The sequence below is a fragment of the Brachyistius frenatus genome, unplaced genomic scaffold (genome assembly GCF_029030835.1).
Source record: "Brachyistius frenatus isolate BFR_SWC_R1_liver_20210118 unplaced genomic scaffold, ASM2903083v1 Contig_451, whole genome shotgun sequence".
Lineage (NCBI taxonomy): Eukaryota > Metazoa > Chordata > Actinopteri > Embiotocidae > Brachyistius > Brachyistius frenatus.
The window spans coordinates 69,197-92,182 of record NW_027211050.1 but is presented as its reverse complement, the minus strand read 5'-3'; the positions used below and the strand labels follow the sequence as shown (position 1 = coordinate 92,182).

The window sequence follows — 22,986 nt, the reverse complement described above, 5'->3', positions numbered from 1 at the left end:
GAGGAGGAAGAAGAAGAGGAGGAGGAGCGGGCTGGGGTGTAAGGTTGGACCATGTCCTGGATGTAGACTGGACCCGATCTGTTCGTAGCACGGTACGCAAGTACCAATGTTTTGAAACAGATGCGGGCAGCTACTGGTAACCAGTGAAGGAGGAGGAGGAGAGGAGTAGTGTGAGTGAATTTAGGAGGTTAAAGACTAGTCGAGCTGCTGCATTCTGGATGAGCTGCAGAGGTCAGATGGTACTAACAGGTAGACCTGCCAGGAGGGAGTTACAGTAGTCTAGACATGAGATGACCAGAACCTGGATCAGAACCTGGACCAGAGCCTGGAGGTTCTTATCAGTCAGGGTCGGGATAACAGAGTTGTTGAAGGTAGTAGTCAGGTCGAGGGTGGAAGAGTCTTTCTCTGGAAGGAAGAGCAGGTCGGTCTTGTGGAGGTTGATTTCCAGGTGGTGTGAGGACATCCACTGAGAGATGTCAGTCAGACAGGCAGAGATTCATGCTGCTACCTGTGTTTCAGATCGGGGAAAGAGAGGATCAGTTGGGTGTCATCAGCATAGCTGTGGTAGGAAAAGCCATGCGAGTGAAGGACAGAGCCGAGAGAGTTGGTGTACAGAGAGAAGAGGAGGGGACCCGGGACGGAGCCTTGAGGGACACCAGTAGTGAGAGGACAAGGTTCAGACACAGATCCTCTCCAAGTTACCCGGTAGGTGAGGTCGTTGAGGTAGGATGAGAACAGGGAGAGAGCAGAGCCTGAGACACCGAGGTCCTGAAGGAGGAAAGAAGGATCTGGTGGTTCACTGTGTCAAATGCAGCAGAAGGTCTAGAAGGATCAGGACAGAGGACAGAGAGGCTGCTCTAGCAGTGTGAAGCTGCTCAGAGACAGAAGGAGGACCGTCTCTGTTGAGTGGTCTGTTGAAACCAGACTGGTGGTCAAGAAGGTTATTATGGTGGAGATAGGAGGAGAGTTGGTCAAAGATAGCTCGCTCCAGAGTTTTAGAAAGAAAGGAAAGAAGAGAGACGGTCTGTAGTTGTTTACTTCAGACGGGTTGAGGGGGGGTTTCTTCAGGAGAGGGTTCACTCTCCTTCAGAGAGTTCAGGAAACAGACCGTTGACAGAGAAGTGGTGATGAGAGGGAGAGAAAAGGAAGAAGGTCAGGAGCAATAGACTGGAGAATGTGAGATGGGATGGGGAGGGGGGGTGGAGGTTACCAAGGTAACAACTTGATTGGGAGACGAGGGGGTGAAAGAGGAAAGTGAAGGGGATGAAGATGAAGATGACGGACATGTAGTTACAGAAAATGGATTATAAAATGAGGAGCGAATGTCATCCATCTTTTTAGTAAAGTAGTTGACAAAGTGGCTTGGAGGAGGGAGGGGGGAGGGGGAGGAAGGGTCAAGGAGGTTGGAGAAGATGGAGAAGATGGAGAAGAAGGAGAAGATGGAGAAGAGCTTTTTGGGGTTGGAAAATGAGGATGTAATTCTGGTTTGGTAGAAAGTGCTTTTGGCTGCAGAGATAGAGGAGAGGAGAGAGGAGGAGGACAGGAGGACATGGAAGAGGACAGGAGGACATGGAGGAGGACAGAGACAATCAAAAGAGGAAGACAGAGTAGAAAGGAGAGTGTCTGTGGCTGAGTTAGGATGCATGAGGGAGAAAGAGTCAGTTGAAGGGGCAGATAAAACAGAGGAGGGAGAGGAGGGAGAGAGGAGGGAGAGAGGAGGAAGAGAGGAGGAAGGAGAGAGGAGAGAGAGAGGAGGGAGAGGAGGGAGAGAGGAGGGAGAAAGGAGGAGGGAGAGAGGAGGGAGAGAGGAGGCCAGAGAGGAGGCCAGAGAGGAGGGAGGAGGGAGTGAATGTTGTGACGGACAGGTCCAGAGTCTGTTGATGTGGTCAGGTTGTCAGTTAAAGAAGTGGTCGGAGACATGAAGTGGAGTTACAGTGAGGTTAGATGTGGAGCAGTTTCTGGTGAAATATAGTCCAGGTGGTTACCGGCTAAATAAAATAGATAAAGATATCTGATGAACAAAGATACCTGATGAACAAAGATACCTGATGAACAAAGATATCTGATGAACAAAGATATCTGATGAACAAAGATATCCATGTTCTCATGTGTTTTTAACATTTTAGCTCCGTGTCATGTGTTCAAACCAAACCGGTCCAGCTAGCCTCCGCTAGGACTGTAAGTGCGTGACTATCCGTGGTGTTACGGTACGGGTGCTCAGAGCGACCAAAAAGGACCAAAAGAGACCAACTTCACCATATGGGTCATTTAATAGACCTAGAACAAATAGAAACTACATTATATTACATATTTTTGTTATGGTAGATCAGGAAACTGACTCAAAAGCAGAATGATAAAAAGAGGTTAATTGAAATACAGGTTGTGGTGTGGTTAATGTCCAGGGATGTTCAAGGCTACCAAAGCGTTGACCGAGCAGAAGCTGAAGGGCAGCAGTGAGTTGGGGGAGGAATCCAGCTGGGAATTGTGTTTGCAGGGTGGCCACCAGGGTTACTGCTGAGCAGGAACAGACTAGAGGGCAAGGTTGGTGAATGCAGGTGGCCAGATGAGTGCAGGTGAGTACCGTCAGAACTGGAGCCAGTAGTCCAGAGGATCCGAGGTTTGATAAGGTGAGTGCAGTCTTGGCGGTAGTGATGTTACGAGATGTGCCGACGCTTCGAAGCGTGTGTGGAGTAACGGAGGGGGCGTTTCCTCGAAGCGCGTGTCGAGGCTTGCTTCATTTAGGGGAGGAGCCAAAAATGATGACGTCCGAAGCCTTGCTGCCGGCTGTACCACGTGACTGCTTCGGGAAGTGGTTCAGATTTTGCCGGGAGGTTTGACAGCAACATAAACCCCTCAGGCTCCATTCAAAATGTGGGTTGTTGGTGGAGAGTTGAGGTCAGTTGAGAGTTTGGATAGTTTGGAGAAGTTAGAGAGAGAGAGATAGTTTGGAGATTTAGGAGAGAGAGAGAGATAGTTTGGAGAAGTTAGAGAGAGAGAGATAGTTTGGAGATTTAGGAGAGTGAGGAGAGAAGGAGGTGATAAGATGGAGCCAGCCAGGAAGAGGAGGATTCCCCCTGTGGGAACACTTTGATTTGATAACTCCTAATAAGGTAAGCTAAATCTAACTCTATTTCAGACACATTAGGTTTGCTTATCAAGAACTGTATTTTTCACAGTTTCTTATTTTATTCAAAGGTGAGGTGTTTCTTGTGCTCCAAGGAGTTGGGGTACAATAACAACACCTCATCCATGCTGAGGCGTTACCGTGCCTTGCATGAGAATAAGGAGGAAACTGGAGCTTCACCCAGCCAAGGTAAGTCATTACAATATTACAAATGCACCATCACAATTTTTCCCTGTTCACTTTTGTTTATTGTGTAAGTAAAGACAGGTAACAGACACTGTATTTATTCTCTTTTAACCAGCCACCAGAAAACAAGAGCTGGATGAAGCCCTCGTCTCCATGATAGTGAAGGACACACAGCCCTTCAGTATTGTGGATGATGTTGGATTCAGGGCATTTGTGTCCAAACTGGATCCTAATTATGTCCTCCCTACAAGGCAGGTATGTATGGGTGCATGCATGAAACAAATGAGTACTTTATTGTGTCTCACAGTTCAGCACTATATATTTTTTCCTTGAGGCTCTGAAGGCCATGGTGGAGGCCAAGTATGAGTCAGCTCAGGAGAAGGAGAAGGCTAAGGTGGAAAAGGTGGCTGCTGTTAGCCTTACTTCTGACATGTGGACATCCACAAAACCAAAAACTGTTGAGAAACTGTTATTTCTGAATAAAAATGAATAAAATGTCCCCTGTCCTGTACATCATTGTCCAAGTTACACAAGCATATTCAGTCCCCTCTTCCTCGTTCCACAAGCACTTCCACTGTCCTCTGCCTGCTTAAGCCCATGCCATGTTCCTAAAGTGACAGAAAAACATGATTACACAACCTGCCATATCATTTTGGGAAAATTTACACACACAGAATACATTCAAAAAATATTTTATTATGCACATATGTGATAATTTATGTAGAGAAATTATTTGGTCATACATTTTTGTAATTCATAGTCATTCCCAACAGCCATAACAGACACAAACATTCAATGCATCACATGATGTGGTTCAGATCCAGCTGCCTGTCATTATACACTTGGCCAGTAGGTGGTTTCGTGTTCACATGAAGCGTCGAGAAATTAACCCTTTCTGGAACCAATTGGCTGAAGTGGTTCGATGCCTCATGAGGCTTCATCTCACCATCACTACTTGGCGGGTTTGGAGCAGCAGGTGTAGAAAGGTAGGCAGGCAGGGAATCCTCCAGAACAGGAAGGCAGACTCCCATAGGATGAGTGGCAGGTCAGCAACTGAAGACGAGTTGGACAGACAATAATTAGGACTGAGTTCAGGTAACAAAGACTTACTAACTTGGTCTGAGTCGTAGTACCGCGTAGCAGACTGAACGATTTGACAAGATGCCGTGGAGAGCCAGGGTTGATATACTGCAATGGGTGATTAGTTGAATGACGATCAGCTGCACCAGCCATCCAGGGGAGTGAGACAGGGAGGAGCCTGCAGAAGGTGACGCCCTAGCCATGCCCACACAGACACAGAGACTGGACAACGACCAAATAAGGACAACGAGCAGGGAAAGGAGGGGGAACACAGAACGGGAAAAGACAGGGATCCTGACAATTTTATGAAATTCAATTCTAATTCTATATTCTATATGCGGCACGGTGCTGCAGTGGTTAGCATTGTCGCCTCACAGCAAAAAGGTTCCGGGTTCGAATCCGGTCCTGGGCCTTTCTGTGCGGAGTTTGCATGTTCTCCCTGTGCTTGCGTGGGTTCTCTCCGGGTTCTCCGGCTTCCTCCCATCATCCAAAAACATGCACCTCAGGTCAGGTTACCTGGCGCCGCGCTAGTGGCAGCCTGCTGCAGCATCTCCCCCCTGAGAGCCCCCCTGCTGTAGTGAAGAAATTTCCCCTCGGGGATTAATAAAGTGAAATAAAATTTTAAAAAAATATTCCATTGAGGAGGTGGAGTGATATTTCTCATGATGTCATGGTGATTTGAGCACATTCCAATGTCTTCTGTCTGTCTTCACATCCAGAGCTGAATATCCATTCCCAAGCTGTTGTGGGCGTCTCCGGGTGACAGGGTTTCTGCTGCTGGTGTTCATGGTGACAACGCCATACAGCTGGTGTAAAAGGGGCTATCACCATGCTATAAATAGAACATTTTCTGCATTAATCCATGTGACTGCTGCCTTCTCCTGGCCCACTTATCCTTCACAGTGTGTTCTCAGAGTGGCTAACAGACTGGATGTTAAACTGAGTTCCACAGCAGATCTCAGGTAGTTGTTTCTTCTTCCTGTCGGTGCCGACCATTCAGTCCTGCTCTCCTCTGTGTCTCCTTCCTCAGTCACAGCCCGGACCGAGCTGCCGCTGAAGACAAGGCAGACATGAATCATACCAGCTTCTGAAGAGTTTCTTGTGTATTTTATTTAATCCTCCAGTTCAAGGCATCTTCTTCCATTTCTGACAAATCTGAAGAACAGAAACTCACTTCAACCCGGACCATGAAAGAAGTCCTTGTTTTCAGAATGGATCGAAGACTTTCTGAACATGTTTGAATATTTTACTTCTCCAACATTATTTGCTGTAAATATAACATGTCCCACTGTCGTCCATCAGTCTGACAACTTTCATGAACACCATGCACTGTGCAGGTGATGTGAGAGCTTTGTAGTTGGTTTGATTCAGTATGAATAAAATAAATAAAAGAGTTATTGTTGCCTATTTCTAACCACCAACATTTTATTTAGTTGAATATCCAAAATAATCGACCCAAACCAACGACTGTGTATAAAAGGTGGACGTAGTCTCTGGGTCTGAAAAGTTCAGTACCACTAAGGGCCACTAGGGGCTGGTTATAAAAACCTCTGTCTCCAACATACTCCCATTAAAAAGCATTAAGTTCTCTCCTGAAATCCAAAGTCAGTAAATGTTTCCAACATGGTGTCTTTAGATAAAATCCCTCCTTCTGATCAGTGTTTCCTTCTGGAAATAATTCATCACTCATTACATATTAGGATTCTACACATATTTTTGGGAGCGGGACTGGTTGATTGACAGGCTGGGGTGCAGTCAGGTGGGCGGGACATGGTGTTCTCAGTCAGAACCGCCCCTTGCTCCTCCCCAGATCGTCCCGATATGGTGACTTCTGGCTCTAAAAAACAAGTGGAACTGGAGGCTGTGTTCATCAATCATGACCCCACGTAATGTTCCCGTGATTATGACTGTGTTCTCTGTCGTAGGTAAACAAGCATCTCTTGTGATATTAGAAATGTTGTATTTATACACCGAGGAGTTTTAAACTCTTTTTAATAACTATATTCCTGTTGGTATAAAGTTATCACAGAGATACGGGTGCAATAAAAAGCATCAAGTTTCTGTCCTGCTTCAAGAAAAAATAATTAACTGTCACTTCAGAAAGAACTACACATGTTAAATGGCTTCCCATGTTGTCCTGAAGCTCTTCCATGTCATCAACGTATTTAATTAGTGAAGTCATGTTCTGTTTTATGTGTTAAACTAATATATCACACATACAACAAATACAAAGTACTTATACAACTTAAACAACTTATTAGCCTTTTTATATTATGCCCATCTGACCTGCTGCACACACACAATCACACACACACACACACACACACACACACACACACACACACACACACACACACACACACACACACACACACACACACACACACACACACACACACACACACAGTCCCTATCACTGCTCTCCACTAATAAAGGTGTAAAGTCTGTTTTATATTTGTGGGTAGATAAGGGCTGATATTAATATGTAACTGAGGAGGTATCCACCAACACGGTTCAGTCTCTTGTTGGGCCCCAGCAGGCTGCTGTCAGTCACAGTTCTGAATCAAGGAGAGGGAGAATGTCTTCTTGTGAACAGTGAGGGTAGAAGGCACGACAAATACACACCTGGAAGCAAACAAATAAATTAGAGAGCAGTATATTTCTGAAGCATCGGGCCATGCTGCTGTTCTGCCTCGCTCTTATCGGCCTGACGGCCGACTGTCCCGCTGCTGCCACCCCGCTACAGGGTTCAGGGTTGACCGGGTCCACCAGGAACAAGCTGCTGCTCATCTCCTTCGATGGTTTCCGCTGGGACTACGACCGAGACGTGGACACCCCCAACCTGGATCAGATGGCCTGGGACGGGGTGAAAGCCCTATACGCCACGCCGTCCTTCCTCACTATCACCAGCCCATCTCACTTCACAATGCTGACAGGTAACATGACATCACATGACACAGTGACAGGTAACATGACATCACATGACACAGTGACAGGTAACATGACATCACATGACACGCTGACAGGTAACATGACATCACATGACACGCTGACAGGTAACATGACATCACATGTCACGCTGACAGGTAACATGACATCACATGACACGCTGACAGGTAACATGACATCACATGTCACGCTGACAGTTAACATGACATCACATGTCACGCTGACAGGTAACATGACATCACATGACACGCTGACAGGTAACATGACATCACATGACATGCTGACAGGTAATATGACATCACGACATGCTGACAGGTAACATGACATCACATGACATGCTGACAGGTAATATGACATCACGGCACGCTGACAGGTAACATGACATCACATGACACGCTGACAGGTAACATGACATCATGACACGCTGACAGGTAACATGACATCATGACACGCTGACAGGTAACATGACATCATGACACGCTGACAGGTAACATGACATCACATGACACACTGTCAGATAACATGACATCATATGTCATGCTGACAGGTAACATGACGTCACATGTCAGGTTCCTCCTGGTTAAAGTCTTCTCTCATTACAAACTGATTGGCCAGCTGTGACACACCGGATTCCTATATTCACCGTGCCGTACTGCATCAGAGTTGCACCTGCAATTGTGTTTCTAAAATACCAAATGAGTTGAACACCTCCATGTGATGCTTCTGTGCTGTCATGGCAGATGAAAACAGGACCAGAGACAGTTATTAATGCTCTTATTCCTGCAACTTCTCTGATTGCTAGCAATCAGTAAATTGGTTAAAAGGCCACATTTATAGATGTACAGGTTTCTTTACCTTTTTTCCTCTTTCATCAGGACGCTACATTGAGAATCACGGAGTAATCCATAACATGTGGTTCAACACGACCACCCAGGAGAAGAAGCAGTACTACATGACTCAGTTTGTTGATTCCTACTGGGACAACGGCAGCTTACCCATCTGGATAACAGCTCAAAGACAGGTTCTGTAGATCTGTTTTCTACCTACTGCAAACATTTCCTGTGTTATGTAATTAATTATGTTTGGGTCACAACCACTGAATTCACCTTTTCTTTTGAGTTTCTTCACGTATCTTTCCTCTTCTTTTGAGTTTCTTAACACGTTTTCTTTTGAATTTCTTAACATATCTTTCCTTTTCTTTGGCACTCTTTAATGTCGGTTTCCTTCTCCGATGTCCTGTTCCAGGGTCTCAAAGCAGGCTCTCTACATTTCCCTGGTACAGCAGCTACCTACAAAGGGGAGACTGTCAGGGTGAAGCAGGTAGAACCTCGTTTCTACGATCACTCTAATGAGACAGATTGGAGGCTGAACATCGATAAGGTGATTGGAGAGTGGTTCCACCAGCAGGATCTGGACTTTGTGTCCTTGTACTTTGGAGAACCAGATTTGATCGGGCACACGTATGGACCAGATTCTCCAGAACGCCGGAAGATGGTTCAACAAGTGGATCGTACTGTGGGCTACATCCGGGACAAGATCCAAGACCATGGGCTGACTGACCGGCTCAACATTATCATCACTGCAGACCACGGGATGACTACAGTGCTACGGGGAGGACTAGTTGAGGAGATCGTCCTCTCTAAGATCCCTGGCTTCAGCTTCAGGGATATCCAGTTCCACCTGGTGGATTATGGACCTGCTGGGATGCTGCTTCCTAAAGAGGGGAAGCTGGAGAAGGTCTACCAGGCCCTGAAAGGAAGTCACCCTCACCTTCATGTGTACAAAAAGGAAGAGATGCCAGCTCGTTTGCACTATGGAAACCATCCTCGACTGCTGCCCATCCTCCTATTCGCTGATCCTGGATACATCGTCAATGGGGTGAGAGAACTGTGTGGGTTCATTTAGCCCATCTTCTGGAGGGGAAAGTCTGTGGAGGTTAAATATGGGTCAGATTGGCTCTGGTTGGGGTACAACCCCTCCAGGGTTCCCTTCAGATGTACACATGTTCCATGGATAGTGATGAAGCCTTTATTGTCCTTCACCACCAGCTAAAAGTCTAAACGTGTCTCTTCCTTAATATCTCGCTCTTAACTAAGATGCCCTGTTTCTTTACTGGTTTTTATTAAATAAGGGAAGTAAAGCCCTCCAAGTTACAACATTACCATGTTCTCATGAAACATTTGTTATCTGTGTCCTTGTAGCTTTTACCTCTGAACAATAACAAAGGAGAACATGGCTTTGATAATGAAGTCATGGACATGAAGGCCTTCTTCAGGGCTGTAGGGCCGGACTTCCAGAGGAACCTGAAGGTCGACCCCTTTGATCTGCTGGACTTGTATGCACTGATGTGCCATCTCCTGAGAATAAACCCAGAGATCAATGATGGGAGCTTGGATAAGGCCAAACACATGCTGGTCCCCAAGACGAACACAGGAGGTGACAGTGGCGGTAAGTGTATTTATGCATTGGTGCCATTCATTTATTAGTGGACAATCATCAGTATACATACAATATTATCTACATATTTCAAAGTGTGTCATGAATCAGCTTCAACTGTGAATTGTTGTTAATTGTCATCTCAGGGCTCTGAACATGCAGAATACTGTAGAGAAACTTGAACATCACAAAATATGTACGTTCCAGTGGTCACTAAAAAGCGTGTTCCACAGGTGATTATCTGGATCAAGTTACATAACTATGAATACTGTCTCATGAATGAGCCAAAACAGCTGCTATCCTGCTTCTAGTTGGTTCCAATGCTGCAGTGAGCAAACTAAACTACGAGTATTCAAATAGCATTTGATTTTCTCTGACATTTCCGGATTTGGCCCAATTTAATTTTGATTCCATATTTTTGGTTATTAAGTATTTGTGCGTGTGTTCTGGCTTTATATTAATATCTTTAATATCTTCTTTCTTTGTTTTGTTGCGTATTTTGTCTTTGATGATGTGCAGCAGTTTGAGAAACTTTCTGTATTTAAATGGACTAAATAAATAAAATGACCTGGCTAGACATAGGTTATTACTTCCCACACTCTGTGTCCAACTCTGTGCTCTGCTCCATTATAGCGCATCAGAAACAGTCTCTGAACTTTTTGGATCACCCTCATGATGTTCGAGTCGGAGGTAGCTAAAACCTCCATGAGAAAGTATCTCCAGGTTAAAGAGGAGAGGGACCATCCAGCTTGTTGTCAGCTCAGTTCTAAAGCCAGCATCTGTGATGGTACAGGATGCATTAGTGCACATGGCATGGGTAGCTTGAACATCTGGAAGGAAGCATTAATGCTGAATGATATATTCAGGTTTTGGAGCAACATATGCTGCCATCCAGACAACGTCTCTTTCAGGGAAGGTCTTGTTTATTTCAGCAGAACAACGTCCAACCACATTCTGCACGTATTCCAATAGCATGGCTCTCTAGTAGAAGAGTCCGCTGATAAACTGGCCTCCTGCAGTCCAGACCTGTCAATCATTGAAAACATCTGGGGCATCAGGACATGAACAATACAACAAAGGAGACCCTGAATTTATGAGCAGCTGAAATCCTTTATCAGGCAAGAATGGGACCACATTTCACTTTCAAAACTCCAGAAACTTTTAAATGTGTTGCTGACATCAAATTCAAAATGAGCATTGATATATATATATTTATAAAACAATAGATTTTTTTCAGTTTCAACATTTGATATGTTGTCTTTGGTCTATTTTCAATTAAATATGAGTTTATGTGATTTACAAATCATCACACTGTTTTTATTTACATTTTATACAGTGTTACAACTTTTGTGGACATTACTAGGTTGCAGTCTTCTGGTGGAACTTCTAAAAATAATTAAATCATTAATTAGATATGAGGTTTAAAATTATGGTATGTTTGGGGGCCTGTCTGTTTGATTGACAGGCCTGTGGTGCAGTCAGGTTTCTGCATTAGGTGGGCGGTGCCTAGCATCCTCTGGTCAGCTCCACTTCTGGCCCCAGAAAACTAAGAAAGCAGCTGCAGCTCACAAAGTGACGTCACTGTGGGTTTCTGTTTGGTACAAACACCAGATTCTATTTCAGCATGAGTCTGACTCAAAGTGGACCAGATCAGAACCAGACTCCACCTTTAACCAACAAACAGAACTCTATCACACTCACAGGGAAACATTTACTCCTTTATCTGAGTGGATAACAGCTGTGAATCACACTGTGTCTGCACTTTGGTCTCTTATCTGTTGGGCTTCAGATGATCTTTTGTCATAAAGATTTTATCATCCTGCAAACGTGAATAAATGTGAAGTGGATCTGTGATTCAGTTTATCATGCTGGTAGATAACCCATAGATATCACCCAGTGATAAGCATCAGCTGACATCACAGTCATTATTTTCCAGAGGAGTCAGGATGCAGCGGCTCAGTGTGTAAAAGGTTTCTGCACTATGAAGCCTAAATATAAAGATAAAAGCTTTTTATTTCTTCCAGAGTTATTGTGTTTTTTTTCATGGCTGATTTCTGACCTCTGCATGTGTTCTGTCTGTCTCCAGGTCCGGGGAAGAAAATGGAGGTGCTGATTGGCTTCTCAGCTCTGATTGGACTCCTTCTACTTTCGTTCATCATTACTACTTCTTACAACATGTGCAGAAGGACCAAAGCATGATGAATGTTGGCAGAAACAGAAAAATTAAAGTGCGTTTGTGAGTTCTTTTGTGGCACTGATGTGCAGCTGTGTACTTAATTATTTCTTTCACTTCATAATAGAGCAAGAAATTGATGTAAAAGATAAATTATTTATTGTACAATTGGTAAAGGAGTACAGTGAACCCTCGCTATAACGCGGTTCACCTTTCACGGTCTCGCTGCTTCACGGATTTGCATCGTGCATTGTGTTCTGCATTCTGATTGGCTAAACAGTCTCTCCGCTTCTTCTCTACCTGTTTGTCAATAACGTTGCGGTTTAATATGTACACGTACGTAAAACAGCTTGCCAAATTAAAAATAATCGATGGTGGCATGTTGGTTTATAAGAATCTTTTTGCCCAGAAGAAAAAAGAGCGACAACAACTACCGATAACTATGTTCTTCTCTCGAAAAACCACACCTGCACCGCCGGCTTTAGAAGAAAGAACCGCTGCAGAGCGGAGTCAGGATGCAGCGGCTCAGTCAGAAGAGCAGTGAAATACACGAGAGTCACTATTTGTCCTACTGTACTTTGTATTTGTTTTCATAATCATTTTTCATTTCCTCCCGTTCTAATCCAATGACTCGGGTCGCAGTGGGGCGGTGCCGATCTCAGCAATTTGAAGCCTTCAGTTCGTATTGATGATTAAAATTATTATTTCAGTACAGTAGTTATTTGTAAAAAAAAACATTTATACAGTACTTTTATTTGTTAAACAAATGATTGGGCCTGTAAAAAGGTTTTGTTCTTTGGTTTCAATGTATTATGGAGTATTTCATTGTATAATAATTGTAAAAAAAATAAAGGTTACTACTTCACGGATTTCGCCTATCACGGTTTCGATTTGGAACGTAACCCCTGTGAAAAACGAGGGTTCACTGTATTCCTGCTGCAGGTGAGGTTTCATCCCTGTTTACTGGGACTCAGAGCTGATCCAGTTTACAAAATGACTTTCATTCTGTGTCATATGTTATAATGTTAACTCTATGAATGCAGCAGGATCTCTGTGTCTGGTCACCTGGATGGATAAATTACAATATGCATCTTCCAGAGTGGAAATAAATATGAAGAAACATTTATTTGGTGTTTAGGTGTCATGTTAAAGTGTCGAAATAGTACATTTTCTTCCCCCTTGTTCTTCATGGTTGGAGGTCAGTGTATGTGTTGCTGCCCTCCTGTGAGCTCAGGTTTCATCACGTAAGTCTCTGCTGATCTCACCTACACAGTATGAAGCAGGTGTGGGTCTGCAGACTATACAGGAGGTGTAAAGACAGATGCAGCATCAACAACAATCCACAGAGGAAGAAAAAAACGTGCACTTTACATCATCATCATCATCACCATCATCACCACCATCACCACCATCAGTAATACTGCATCCATTCTGCTGTGGAATATCTATGAAGGACCAAGAGTGTGTGAGTTGAAGTGAACAGAAGCCTCAGATAATGGACTCGTCTCTGGACTTCATCTTCCAGACCTCAGTGCTGCTTTTGATACGATTGAACACCCAATTTTATTCTAGAGACCTGAAGCTGTTACAAGGATCAAAGGAACTGCATTAGACTGGTTCAAATCCTACTTATCAGATCGATTTCAGTTTGTTCATGTAAACAATGAGTCTTACAGACAAACAAGAGTTAGTTATGGAGTTCCACAAGGCTCAGTGTTAGGCCCAATACTTTTTACTTTCTACATGCTTCCATTAGGAGATGTCATCAGGAAGCACTGCATCAACTTCCATTGTTATGCAGATGACACTCAGCTATATCTTTCTATATAACCAGATGAAACTAATCAGTTAGTAAAACTTGAAGAAGGCCTGAAAGACATAAAGTCCTAGATGACCAACAATCTCCAGCTTCTAAATACAGATAAAACGGAAGTTCTTGTACTTGATCCTAAAAACCTCAGAAACTCTTTCTGTAATCACTTAGTTACTCTGGACATCTTGGCCTCCAGCACCACTGGGAGGAACCTTGGCTTCCAGCACCACTGTGGGGAACCTTGGCCTCCAGCACCACTGTGAGGAACCTTGGCCTCCAGCACCACTGTGAGGAACCTTGGCCTCCGGCACCACTGTGAGGAACCTTGGCCTCCAGCACCAAATTACTCATTAAAAACCTGCAGTTGATCCAGAATGCTGCAGCAAGAGTACTGACGGGATTTAGAGATAATATTTCTTCTGTTTTAGCTTCTCTTCATCGACTTCCTGTTAAATCAAGAATAGAATTTAAAATTCTCCTGCTGACTTACAAAGTTCTTCATGACCAGGTTCCATCTGATCTCAGAGATCGTATAGAACCACATCATCCTGACAGATCTTATAGAACCACATCATCCTGACAGATCTCATAGAACCACATCATCCTGACAGATCTTATAGAACCACATCATCCTGACAGATCTCATAGAACCACATTATCCTGACAGATCTTATAGAACCACATCATCCTGACAGATCTTATAGAACCACATCATCCTGACAGATCTTATAGAACCACATCATCCTGACAGAGATCTCTCTCAGCCTGCTTGTGGTTCCCAGAGTTTCCAAAAGTAGAATGGAAGGCAGAGCCTTCAGTTTTCAGGCTCCCAATTTGTTGGATGGGCAGAAACCCTCTCTAGCTTTAAGGTTAGACTCAAAAGTTTTCTTTTTGATAAAATTTATAGTTGGAGCTGCTCAGGTGAACATGAACCATCCCTTGGTTATGCTGTTATAGGCCGAGGCTGCTGGGGGACTTCCCATGATGCACTGGGCTTCTTTCCTCTTACTCTTTCACTCTCTATACACTCATATCTCACCATTACATCTCATTAACTTCATCTTTTTCTCTCCCATAGTTTCTTATTATTATCTGTTGTCTCCATTCAGTTCCTTCGCTTGCGTAGTTTCTGTTCTTTATTTTCCAGATGTCCCGTCATGGAGCTGCATGTCTCTGCTCTGTGATTGTCGACCCACCAACAGTTCATGTCTTGTATCTCCATGCTGTCCTTTTCTCTCTCTGCTCTCCTCTCACCCCAACCAGTCGAGGCAGATGGCCGCCCACCTCTGAGTCTGGTTCTGTTAACAGATGCTCCGCCCACCTCTGATCCTGGTTCTGTTAACAGATGCTCCGCCCACCTCTGATCCTGGTCCTGTTAACAGATGCTCCGCCCACCTCTGATCCTGGTCCTGTTAACAGATGTTCTCCACCTCTGATCCTGGTTCTGTTGGAGGTTTCTTCCTGTTAAAGAGAGTTTTTCTTCCCTCTGTTGGAGGTTTTTCTCCCTTAAAGAGGAGTTTTTTTCCTTCCTAGTTTATGTGGGAATTGTTGAATTGTTGGTTTCTCTGTATAATATTGTAAAGTTCTACTGTAAAGACTTTAATGTGTTAAGTGCCATGAAATAACCTGTGCTGTGATTTGGTGCTTTATAATTAAAACTGAATTCAATTCAATTCAATTCAATTCAATTCAATTCAATTCAATTCAATTCAATTCAATTCAATTCAATTCAATTCAATTCAATTCAATTCATGTCAACATGAATGTTAAAGTCTCCCACTATCATCACTTTATCTGAACTCAGCACTAAATCTGATCAAAAGTCAGAATTCAGTTAGAAACTCTGAATAAGGACCAGGTGGGAGATAAACAACAACAATACAATCCGTTTCTCTGCTTTCCAGTTTGGGTGAGAGACTAAGAGTCAGACTCTCAAATGATTTACAACCAAGTTTAGGCTTTGGATTAATTGATAAACTTGAGTGGAAGATTGCTGCCACTCCTCCTCCTCCTCCTCCTCCTGAATCTCTAGGAATATGATAATTAATATGACAGGGAGGAGTTGTTTTATTAATACTACCATATTCTTCCTGTTGCAGCCAGGTCTCTGTGAGACAGTAAATCAATCTGATGATCAGTTATCAAGTCATTTACTAACAGAGATTTAAACGGGAGAGATCTGATATTTAATAGTCTGCTTTTAATTGTCAGATTTATTTGCTCCATTAATTTGGTAGGATCCATTTTTATTACATTTTTATTGACAGATCTTTTGTTGAGTTTTTTTTAAATATAGGTGGTCTGGGTACAGACACAACCTCTATAGGATGTTGAAGGTTTTGGGTGAGTGACAGCTCTAAAGAAGCTGCAGAGGAGCTGTAAGACTGCAGCTCTGCGTCCTGGCCTCAACCCTGGATGTCAGGTTTTAGGGCTGCTAAGAGACACGGCCATGTTTCTAGAAAGAAGAGCTGCACCATCCAAAGTGGGATGGATGCCGTCTCTCCGGATCAGACCAGGATTTCCCCAGAAAGTATTCCAATTATCAATGAAGCCCACATTGTTAGCGGGACACCACCTCGGCAACCAGCGGTGAAGTGAAGACGTACGGCTGAACATATCATCACTGGTCCGGTTAGGAAGGGGTCCAGAGAAAACTAGAGTCCCACATTGTTTTTGAAAAGTTGGACACCGATTCCACGTTAACTTTAGTGACCTCTGATTGGTGTAACCGGGTGTCGTTACTGCTGACGTTAATAACAATCTGACTGGATTTAGTCAGCAGCTTCAGGTTTGATTCAATATTGCCCGCTCTGTCCCCGGGAAGACATCTGACTCTGTCCCCGGGAAGACATCTGACTCTGTCCCCGGGAAGATATCTGACTCTGGCCCTGGAAGACATCTGACTCTGTCCCCGGGAAGACATCTGACTCTGTCCCCAGGAAGACATCTGACTCTGTCCCCTGGAAGACATCTGACTCTGGCCCTGGAAGACATCTGACTCTGTCCCCTGGAAGACATCTGACTCTGGCCCTGGAAGACATCTGACTCTGTCCCCTGGAAGACATCTGCCTCTGTCCCCTGGAAGACATCTGTCTCTAGCCGCTGGTTTCACTAACTTCATGTTAAATAGAGTCTCCAATAACCAGAGTTGGTTTCTCAGCAGGTGTTTCGCCAAGTGGGTAAAATCGGTTGGAGACGTGAAGGTCGGTGGTGAACCGTGGGCTTCTTCTTGGGACGATGTCTCCTTCGTACTGTCCCCCGGCCGCCCGGCTGTTCGGGTGCTGCGGGGGACCGGCTAACTAAACCTGTAGCCCTGGAAGGCAGCTGTACACCTCCTCCCTGAGAAGCTCCTACGGCTAGCTGGTTGTGTAGCATGGTGCACAGCAGTGATTCTAATTCAGTGACCCTGGCCTCCAGAGCCCTAACTACACTACTCCTCCTCCTCCCCCTCCTCCTCCTCCTCCTCGGTGACCCTGGCCTCCAGAGCCCTAACTACACTACTCCTCCTCCTCCCCCTCCTCCTCCTCTCCTCCTCGGTGACCCTGGCCTCCAGAGCCCTAACTACACTACTCCTCCTCCTCCCCCTCCTCCTCCTCCTCGGTGACCCTGGCCTCCAGAGCCCTAACTACACTACTCCTCCTCCTCTCCCTCCTCCTCCTCCTCCTCCTCTTCCTCGGTGACCCTGGCCTCCAGAGCCCTAACTACACTACTCCTCCTCCTCCCCCTCCTCCTCCTCCTCCTCAGTGACCCTGGCCTCCAGAGCCCTAACTACACTACTCCTCCTCCTCCCCCTCCTCCTCCTCCTCCTCCTCGGTGACCCTGGCCTCCAGAGCCCTAACTACACTACTCCTCCTCCTCCTCCTCCTCCTCCTCCTCGGTGACCCTGGCCTCCAGAGCCCTAACTACACTACTCCTCCTCCTCCCCCTCCCCCTCCTCCTCCTCCTCCTCCTCCTCAGTGACCCTGGCCTCCAGAGCCCTAACTACACTACTCCTCCTCCTCCTCCTCCTCGGTGACCCTGGCCTCCAGAGCCTGAACTACACTACATTTATTACAGGTAGCATTATCATTAAGGGAGGCAGGGTCGTAACTAAACGTCACACACCGAGCAGGAAAAACAAGAAGAAGTGGAGGGAGAGAAGGAAGCCATTGCTAACTGCTAAGCTAGCAGCACCAAAACACCAAGTGAACGTTGGTCAAAGATTTAACAGTAGAATTGCTCAAGAGCAAGCGTGAGTTGTTGTTGTTGTTGTTTTTTAATATACTTTTTTGATGAGAATGCACAGTATGACATACAAGGATCAAAGAGCAAGTATTTTCATTTTTTGTGTATGTGTTAGTCAGTTTATAATAGTAAAGAAGAAAAGGACAGGAAAGTAAAACAAACAAAGTAAATAAGTAAATAAAATAAGATAGGAAAAAATAAAAGAGTAAAAAATAACAATAATAATAATAATGAATCAAAAACACCCACCCACAGACCTACCCACCCACATTGCCTTCACGTTCGTTCACATAGAGTTTGTGTTGTACAGTATTGTAAAACTATAGTTAAGTAGTTAAGTTTAGCTACAGTTAATCATACAGATAAGTGAAGGACAGAGGACCAAACAGATCAGTACAAATTACCAGACATGTCTCATTCAGTGGGCAACACTGACAAATTTTTAAAATATGAAATGAAAGGTTGCCATTTCTTAGTGAAATGGTCATTACAGCCTCTAAGTGTGCATTTAATTTTTTCAAGACTCAAGAAAAACATCACATCCTTAAGCCAGGCAGACTGAGATTGTGAACCTGGAGACTTCCAAGCAAGAAGTATTCTACGACGCGCCAGAAGAGTGGTAAAGGCAATAATATCGTTCTCTTTGGTACCATATAGGATGGGTTTGGCTGGGATTGCAAAGATTGCCAGAAGAGGGCACGGTTGTATCTTGATCCCTAAAACTATAGTTAAAGTATTAAAAACATAGCACCAAAAATGTCCCAAGTTTAGGACACGCCCAAAACGTGTAGTAAATCTGCTTGAGAATAATCACAACGGTTACATCCTGCGTCATGGCCTGGGAACATTTTAGCTAGTCTCCTGTTACTAAAGTGCATCCTATGGACCACTTTGAACTGATTAAGACCAAGTCTGGCACAGGACGCAGATGTGTTCACCCTCTTCAGTGCACCCACCCACCAATTCTGTCAGGTTCACATTCAACTCACTTTCCCACTTGGTTTTGATTGTAGAAAAGGTGTCCATTGCAGTTATGATCTGGTTGTAAACTTTAGAGATCAGTCCCTTCTGAGTTGGATGCGTGTCCGGTAGGCTTTCCCAAAGTGTTTTGCATGGGAGGTGAGGGTATGACGGGAAGTGTTTCATTACAAAGTGGCGGACCTGAAAGTATCTGAAGCGATTTGAACGGTCCAGGTCACATCTCTTACAAAGAGAGTCAAAGCTAGAGAAGTGGTCATCGTCATAAAGATCCCTGAAACACTTCAGTCCTCTTCTTTTCCACTGTGAGAAGGTTTTATCCACTACTGAAGGTGGGAATAGATGATTATTACGAATTGGACCACGAGAAGAAGCTGTTAGAAATTTAAAGTGAAGATGAAATTTAATCTAAATTCTAAGTGTAGCAAGGACAATTGGGTTAGAAGAGTAGCTGGACAGTTTTATTGGAAGAGATGAGTATATCAATGCAGGAAGAGAAGAGGAATAGCATAATTGAGCATCCAAAATGCACCACTCAGTCTCAGGGACATTAATCCAAAATTATATTTTTTGAATGTTAGTTGCCCAATAATAAAAAATGTATTTAGGAAGAGCCAGGCCACCTATATCTCTCAGGCGTTGGAGAAAGACCTTGCTCACTCGTGGCGGCTTACCTGCCCAGATAAAGTTTAAAATAATTTTATCAATAGATCGGAAAAAAGATTTTGGCAAGAATATTGGGGAATACATACATTTGTATAGACTTCACCCTGCCAGGAAGTGACAGGGGCAGGTTGCTCCATCTAAGAAGGTCATTTTTCATATTTTCAACCAAGGGGTTAAAGTTGGCTGTATGGAGAGAGGCAAGACTGCGGGTTATGTTCACACCAAGGTACCTGAAACCCAAACTGGTTAAACGAAAAGGTACTGAAAACTGTTGAATTTGGCAAGCCAAATCGTTTATTGGGTACATTTCAATCTTTTTGAAGTTTAATTGTTTCCTGAAAATGAGCCAAAATCCATCAGAATCAATTTAATTGTTGGAGAAGATGCCACTGGGTCATTCACATACAACAAAAGGTCATCTGCATACAATGACACACAATGTTCTATCCCACCCTGCCGTATTCCCCGCAAAAGCGGGGATGTTTTCAATGCAATCGATAGTGGTTCTATTGCAATTGCAAAAAGCAAGGGGGAAAGTGGGCAACTTGGCGTATGTCTCTCGTTGAAGAGAAATATGGGGAACGTAGTGAGTTGGTGCTGACACATGCTTGCGGAGATGAGTATAAGAGTCTAATCCAGGAGGCAAAAACATCACCAAAACCGAATTTCTGCAGGACCGTCAATAGATACTCTCACTCAATCCGGTCAAAAGCCTTTTCAGCATCTAATGAGACAACTGCTTCTGGGACCAGTGCAGAGTGGGAAGTGGGAATTATATTAAGTAACCTGTTGGAAAATCAGTGACGATCTTTTATAAAACCAGTTTGGTCTTCAGAAATAATTAAAGGCGTAATATTTTCAAGTCGGCGAGACTATCTTTGCAATGATTTTCACGTCTACATTAAGAAGTGAGATCGCCGATAGGATCCACAATCAGAAGGGTCCTTATCCTTTTTTAATAAAAGTGTGATAGTTGCTTGTGAGAGAGTGGGTGGAAGAGTACCCTCAATCAGGGACTCCTAATACATTCCAAGAAGAATTGGAGAAAGCTTGTCTTTACATTTTTTATAAAACTCTGCCGTAAAGCCATCAGGCCCCGGAATCTTGACACTCTGCATAGTTATAATTGCTGCTTGAACTTCTTCCAGTTCTATTGTCCGATCTAGTTCTGCGATTTTATCTGATTCAAGACATGGGAAGTCGAGGCTGTCTAAAAATTTTGTCAGATGCCCTTTAGTTGAGGTCAATTCTGAGGTATACAATTTAGTGTAATATGCCTCAAAAACATTGTTAATTTTTAGCGGGCTGGTTTTCAAGTTTCCATGACTATCTTTAATTTCAGGGATCAGTCATGAGGCTGTTTCCCGCTTTAGCTGATGGGCCAGCAGCCGACTGTTCTTTTCCCCATACTCATATGACCGGCCATGAGAGTACAACAGTAGTTGTTCAGCTTTTTTGGTTGATAGTAGATTAAATTCTAATTGCAGGTTTACCTTTTCTTTGAGAAGTTCAGGTGATGCATTGGAAACACACTGCTTATCGAGGTTGTGAATAGATTCAGTTAAATTTTGTAGCTGTTGCCTCCCCATTTTGTTCGAGTACGATGTAAAGGAAATGATTTCCCCTCGTAGAAACGCTTTAAGCGTTTCCCACAGAAGGGAGAAGGAGACCGTATTGAATGTGTTCATTTCGATGAAGGTATCTATGGATTTTGCAATTTTATTGCAAAAATCTTTTATCAGAGAGCAATAGGGGGTTTAGCCTCCATAGTGGACAGTCTTTCTGATTCAAGGTGAAGGTGATGTCTAATTGTAGTGGGGCATGGTCCGAGATAATAATGGGTAAATATTCCACAGATTTAACGTAGGGTATGAAAGCCCTGTCTAAAACGAAGTAATCAATTCATGAGAAGGAGGAGTGAACATGTGAAAAGAAGGAAAAAACCTTCAAGCTTGGGTTTGAAAGCCTCCAAGGATCTACGCACCCATTGTCATTCATAAACATTGAAAAGGATTTGGACGTTTTGGTGGGAGGAACACTTCTAGAGGTTGAGCAGTCTAGGCTAGGGTCCATTACACAGTTTACATCCCCTCCAAGTACCAGTTGGTGTATTTAAGTTTGGAAGGGAGGCCAAACGTCTGTTAGCAAAGTCGACGTTGCCCCAGTTGGGAGTGTGTACATTAACCAACAGAACCGGGATGTGGAATAGAAAGCCTGTCACTATCATGTATCGGCCGTAGGAGTCCGAAACAACATTTGTCAGTGAATTGTATTTTTTTGCTGACTAATATTGCAACCCCACATGCCCTGGTATCAAAATCTGAGTGGAACACATGACTAAACCTTACGCAGTCTAAGAGGATACGATTTTTTCAAATGCGTTTCCTGGAGGAGAACCACATCAGCTTTAGGGCTTTTTAGGTGTGCAAACACTCTTGCACGTTTTACCGGTCCATTTACCCCTTTTACATTCCATGAAATAAATCTGACAGAGTTATCTCCAACCCTCAGAGTATCAGAGGAATTGCTAGTGTTAGCCATTAACTGTTTATGGTTAACAGGGACACTAAGATGAGAGTTAGAGAAAGGATTGTTAAGATAATGGTTGGAAAAATGAGAAAGAAGAGCATATCTTGTTCTGTCCTTTAGTTCTGTCCTCATGATAACTGTATTCATTAGTTTGTTTGCATTACAGTATAAATTGTAGGCCAAACCCATATTACCCCAAAACCCATAAAACATTACGAACGATCCTAGGTCTACTTCCCCAAATGAAGAGAACTGCAGGAAAAAACGAATCTTAAACTTCCAGTGCATCAAATCACTCACTATGCTAGAACAAGAGCCTGAACGAGGGGTGGCTCCCATACAACAGTCAGTCAAAGGAGATTAACAGGTTACATTTTATAATAAACAAGTAAGTATTAAGCACATTGAGTACAGATACTAAATGACAACACGGAGAGGTATGATGACTTAATAGTAACAGAAATCCAAAAGCTAAAATCTACGACAAAATGAAGCAAGCAGGATAACAATTAAACAGGATTATTGTCATACTGCTGTAATCGAGTGTGCACACAGGTTATTATGTTAACAGGCCACAGAGTCTCTACCAGACAGTTAGTTCCAAAAGTTTACAATTAGAGGACTAACCACTAGCAGTAAAGACTCGTGGCAATCTTAGTCGTAGTAACAATATTGACATCAACATCAGTGTTTAACGGCTCCATCAGTCAACCCTTATTTATAACGGGAATCTAACTGGCAGATAAATGTATATCAGAATCAGACAACCTGAGCAAGATTAGAACAATATATCAACAACAGTCCCACGAGTTCAATCTGTTAAGTCAG

The 22,986-nt window shown here is 43.7% G+C and overlaps 1 protein-coding gene across 1 annotated transcript; it reads left to right on the top strand.

Moving 5' to 3' along the window:
- The first annotated feature begins 3,261 nt into the window (after window positions 1-3,261).
- Window positions 3,262-11,974, top strand: LOC138637271 (ectonucleotide pyrophosphatase/phosphodiesterase family member 7-like). The gene is made up of 9 exons (XM_069725811.1): window positions 3,262-3,313; window positions 3,426-3,565; window positions 3,645-3,704; window positions 7,170-7,326; window positions 8,215-8,360; window positions 8,585-9,217; window positions 9,541-9,787; window positions 10,409-10,465; window positions 11,862-11,974. The coding sequence occupies exons 2-9, from the start codon at window positions 3,464-3,466 to the stop codon at window positions 11,972-11,974; spliced, it is 1,515 nt and encodes a 504-aa protein (XP_069581912.1). The 5' UTR covers window positions 3,262-3,313; window positions 3,426-3,463.
- The last annotated feature ends 11,012 nt before the right edge of the window (window positions 11,975-22,986 follow it).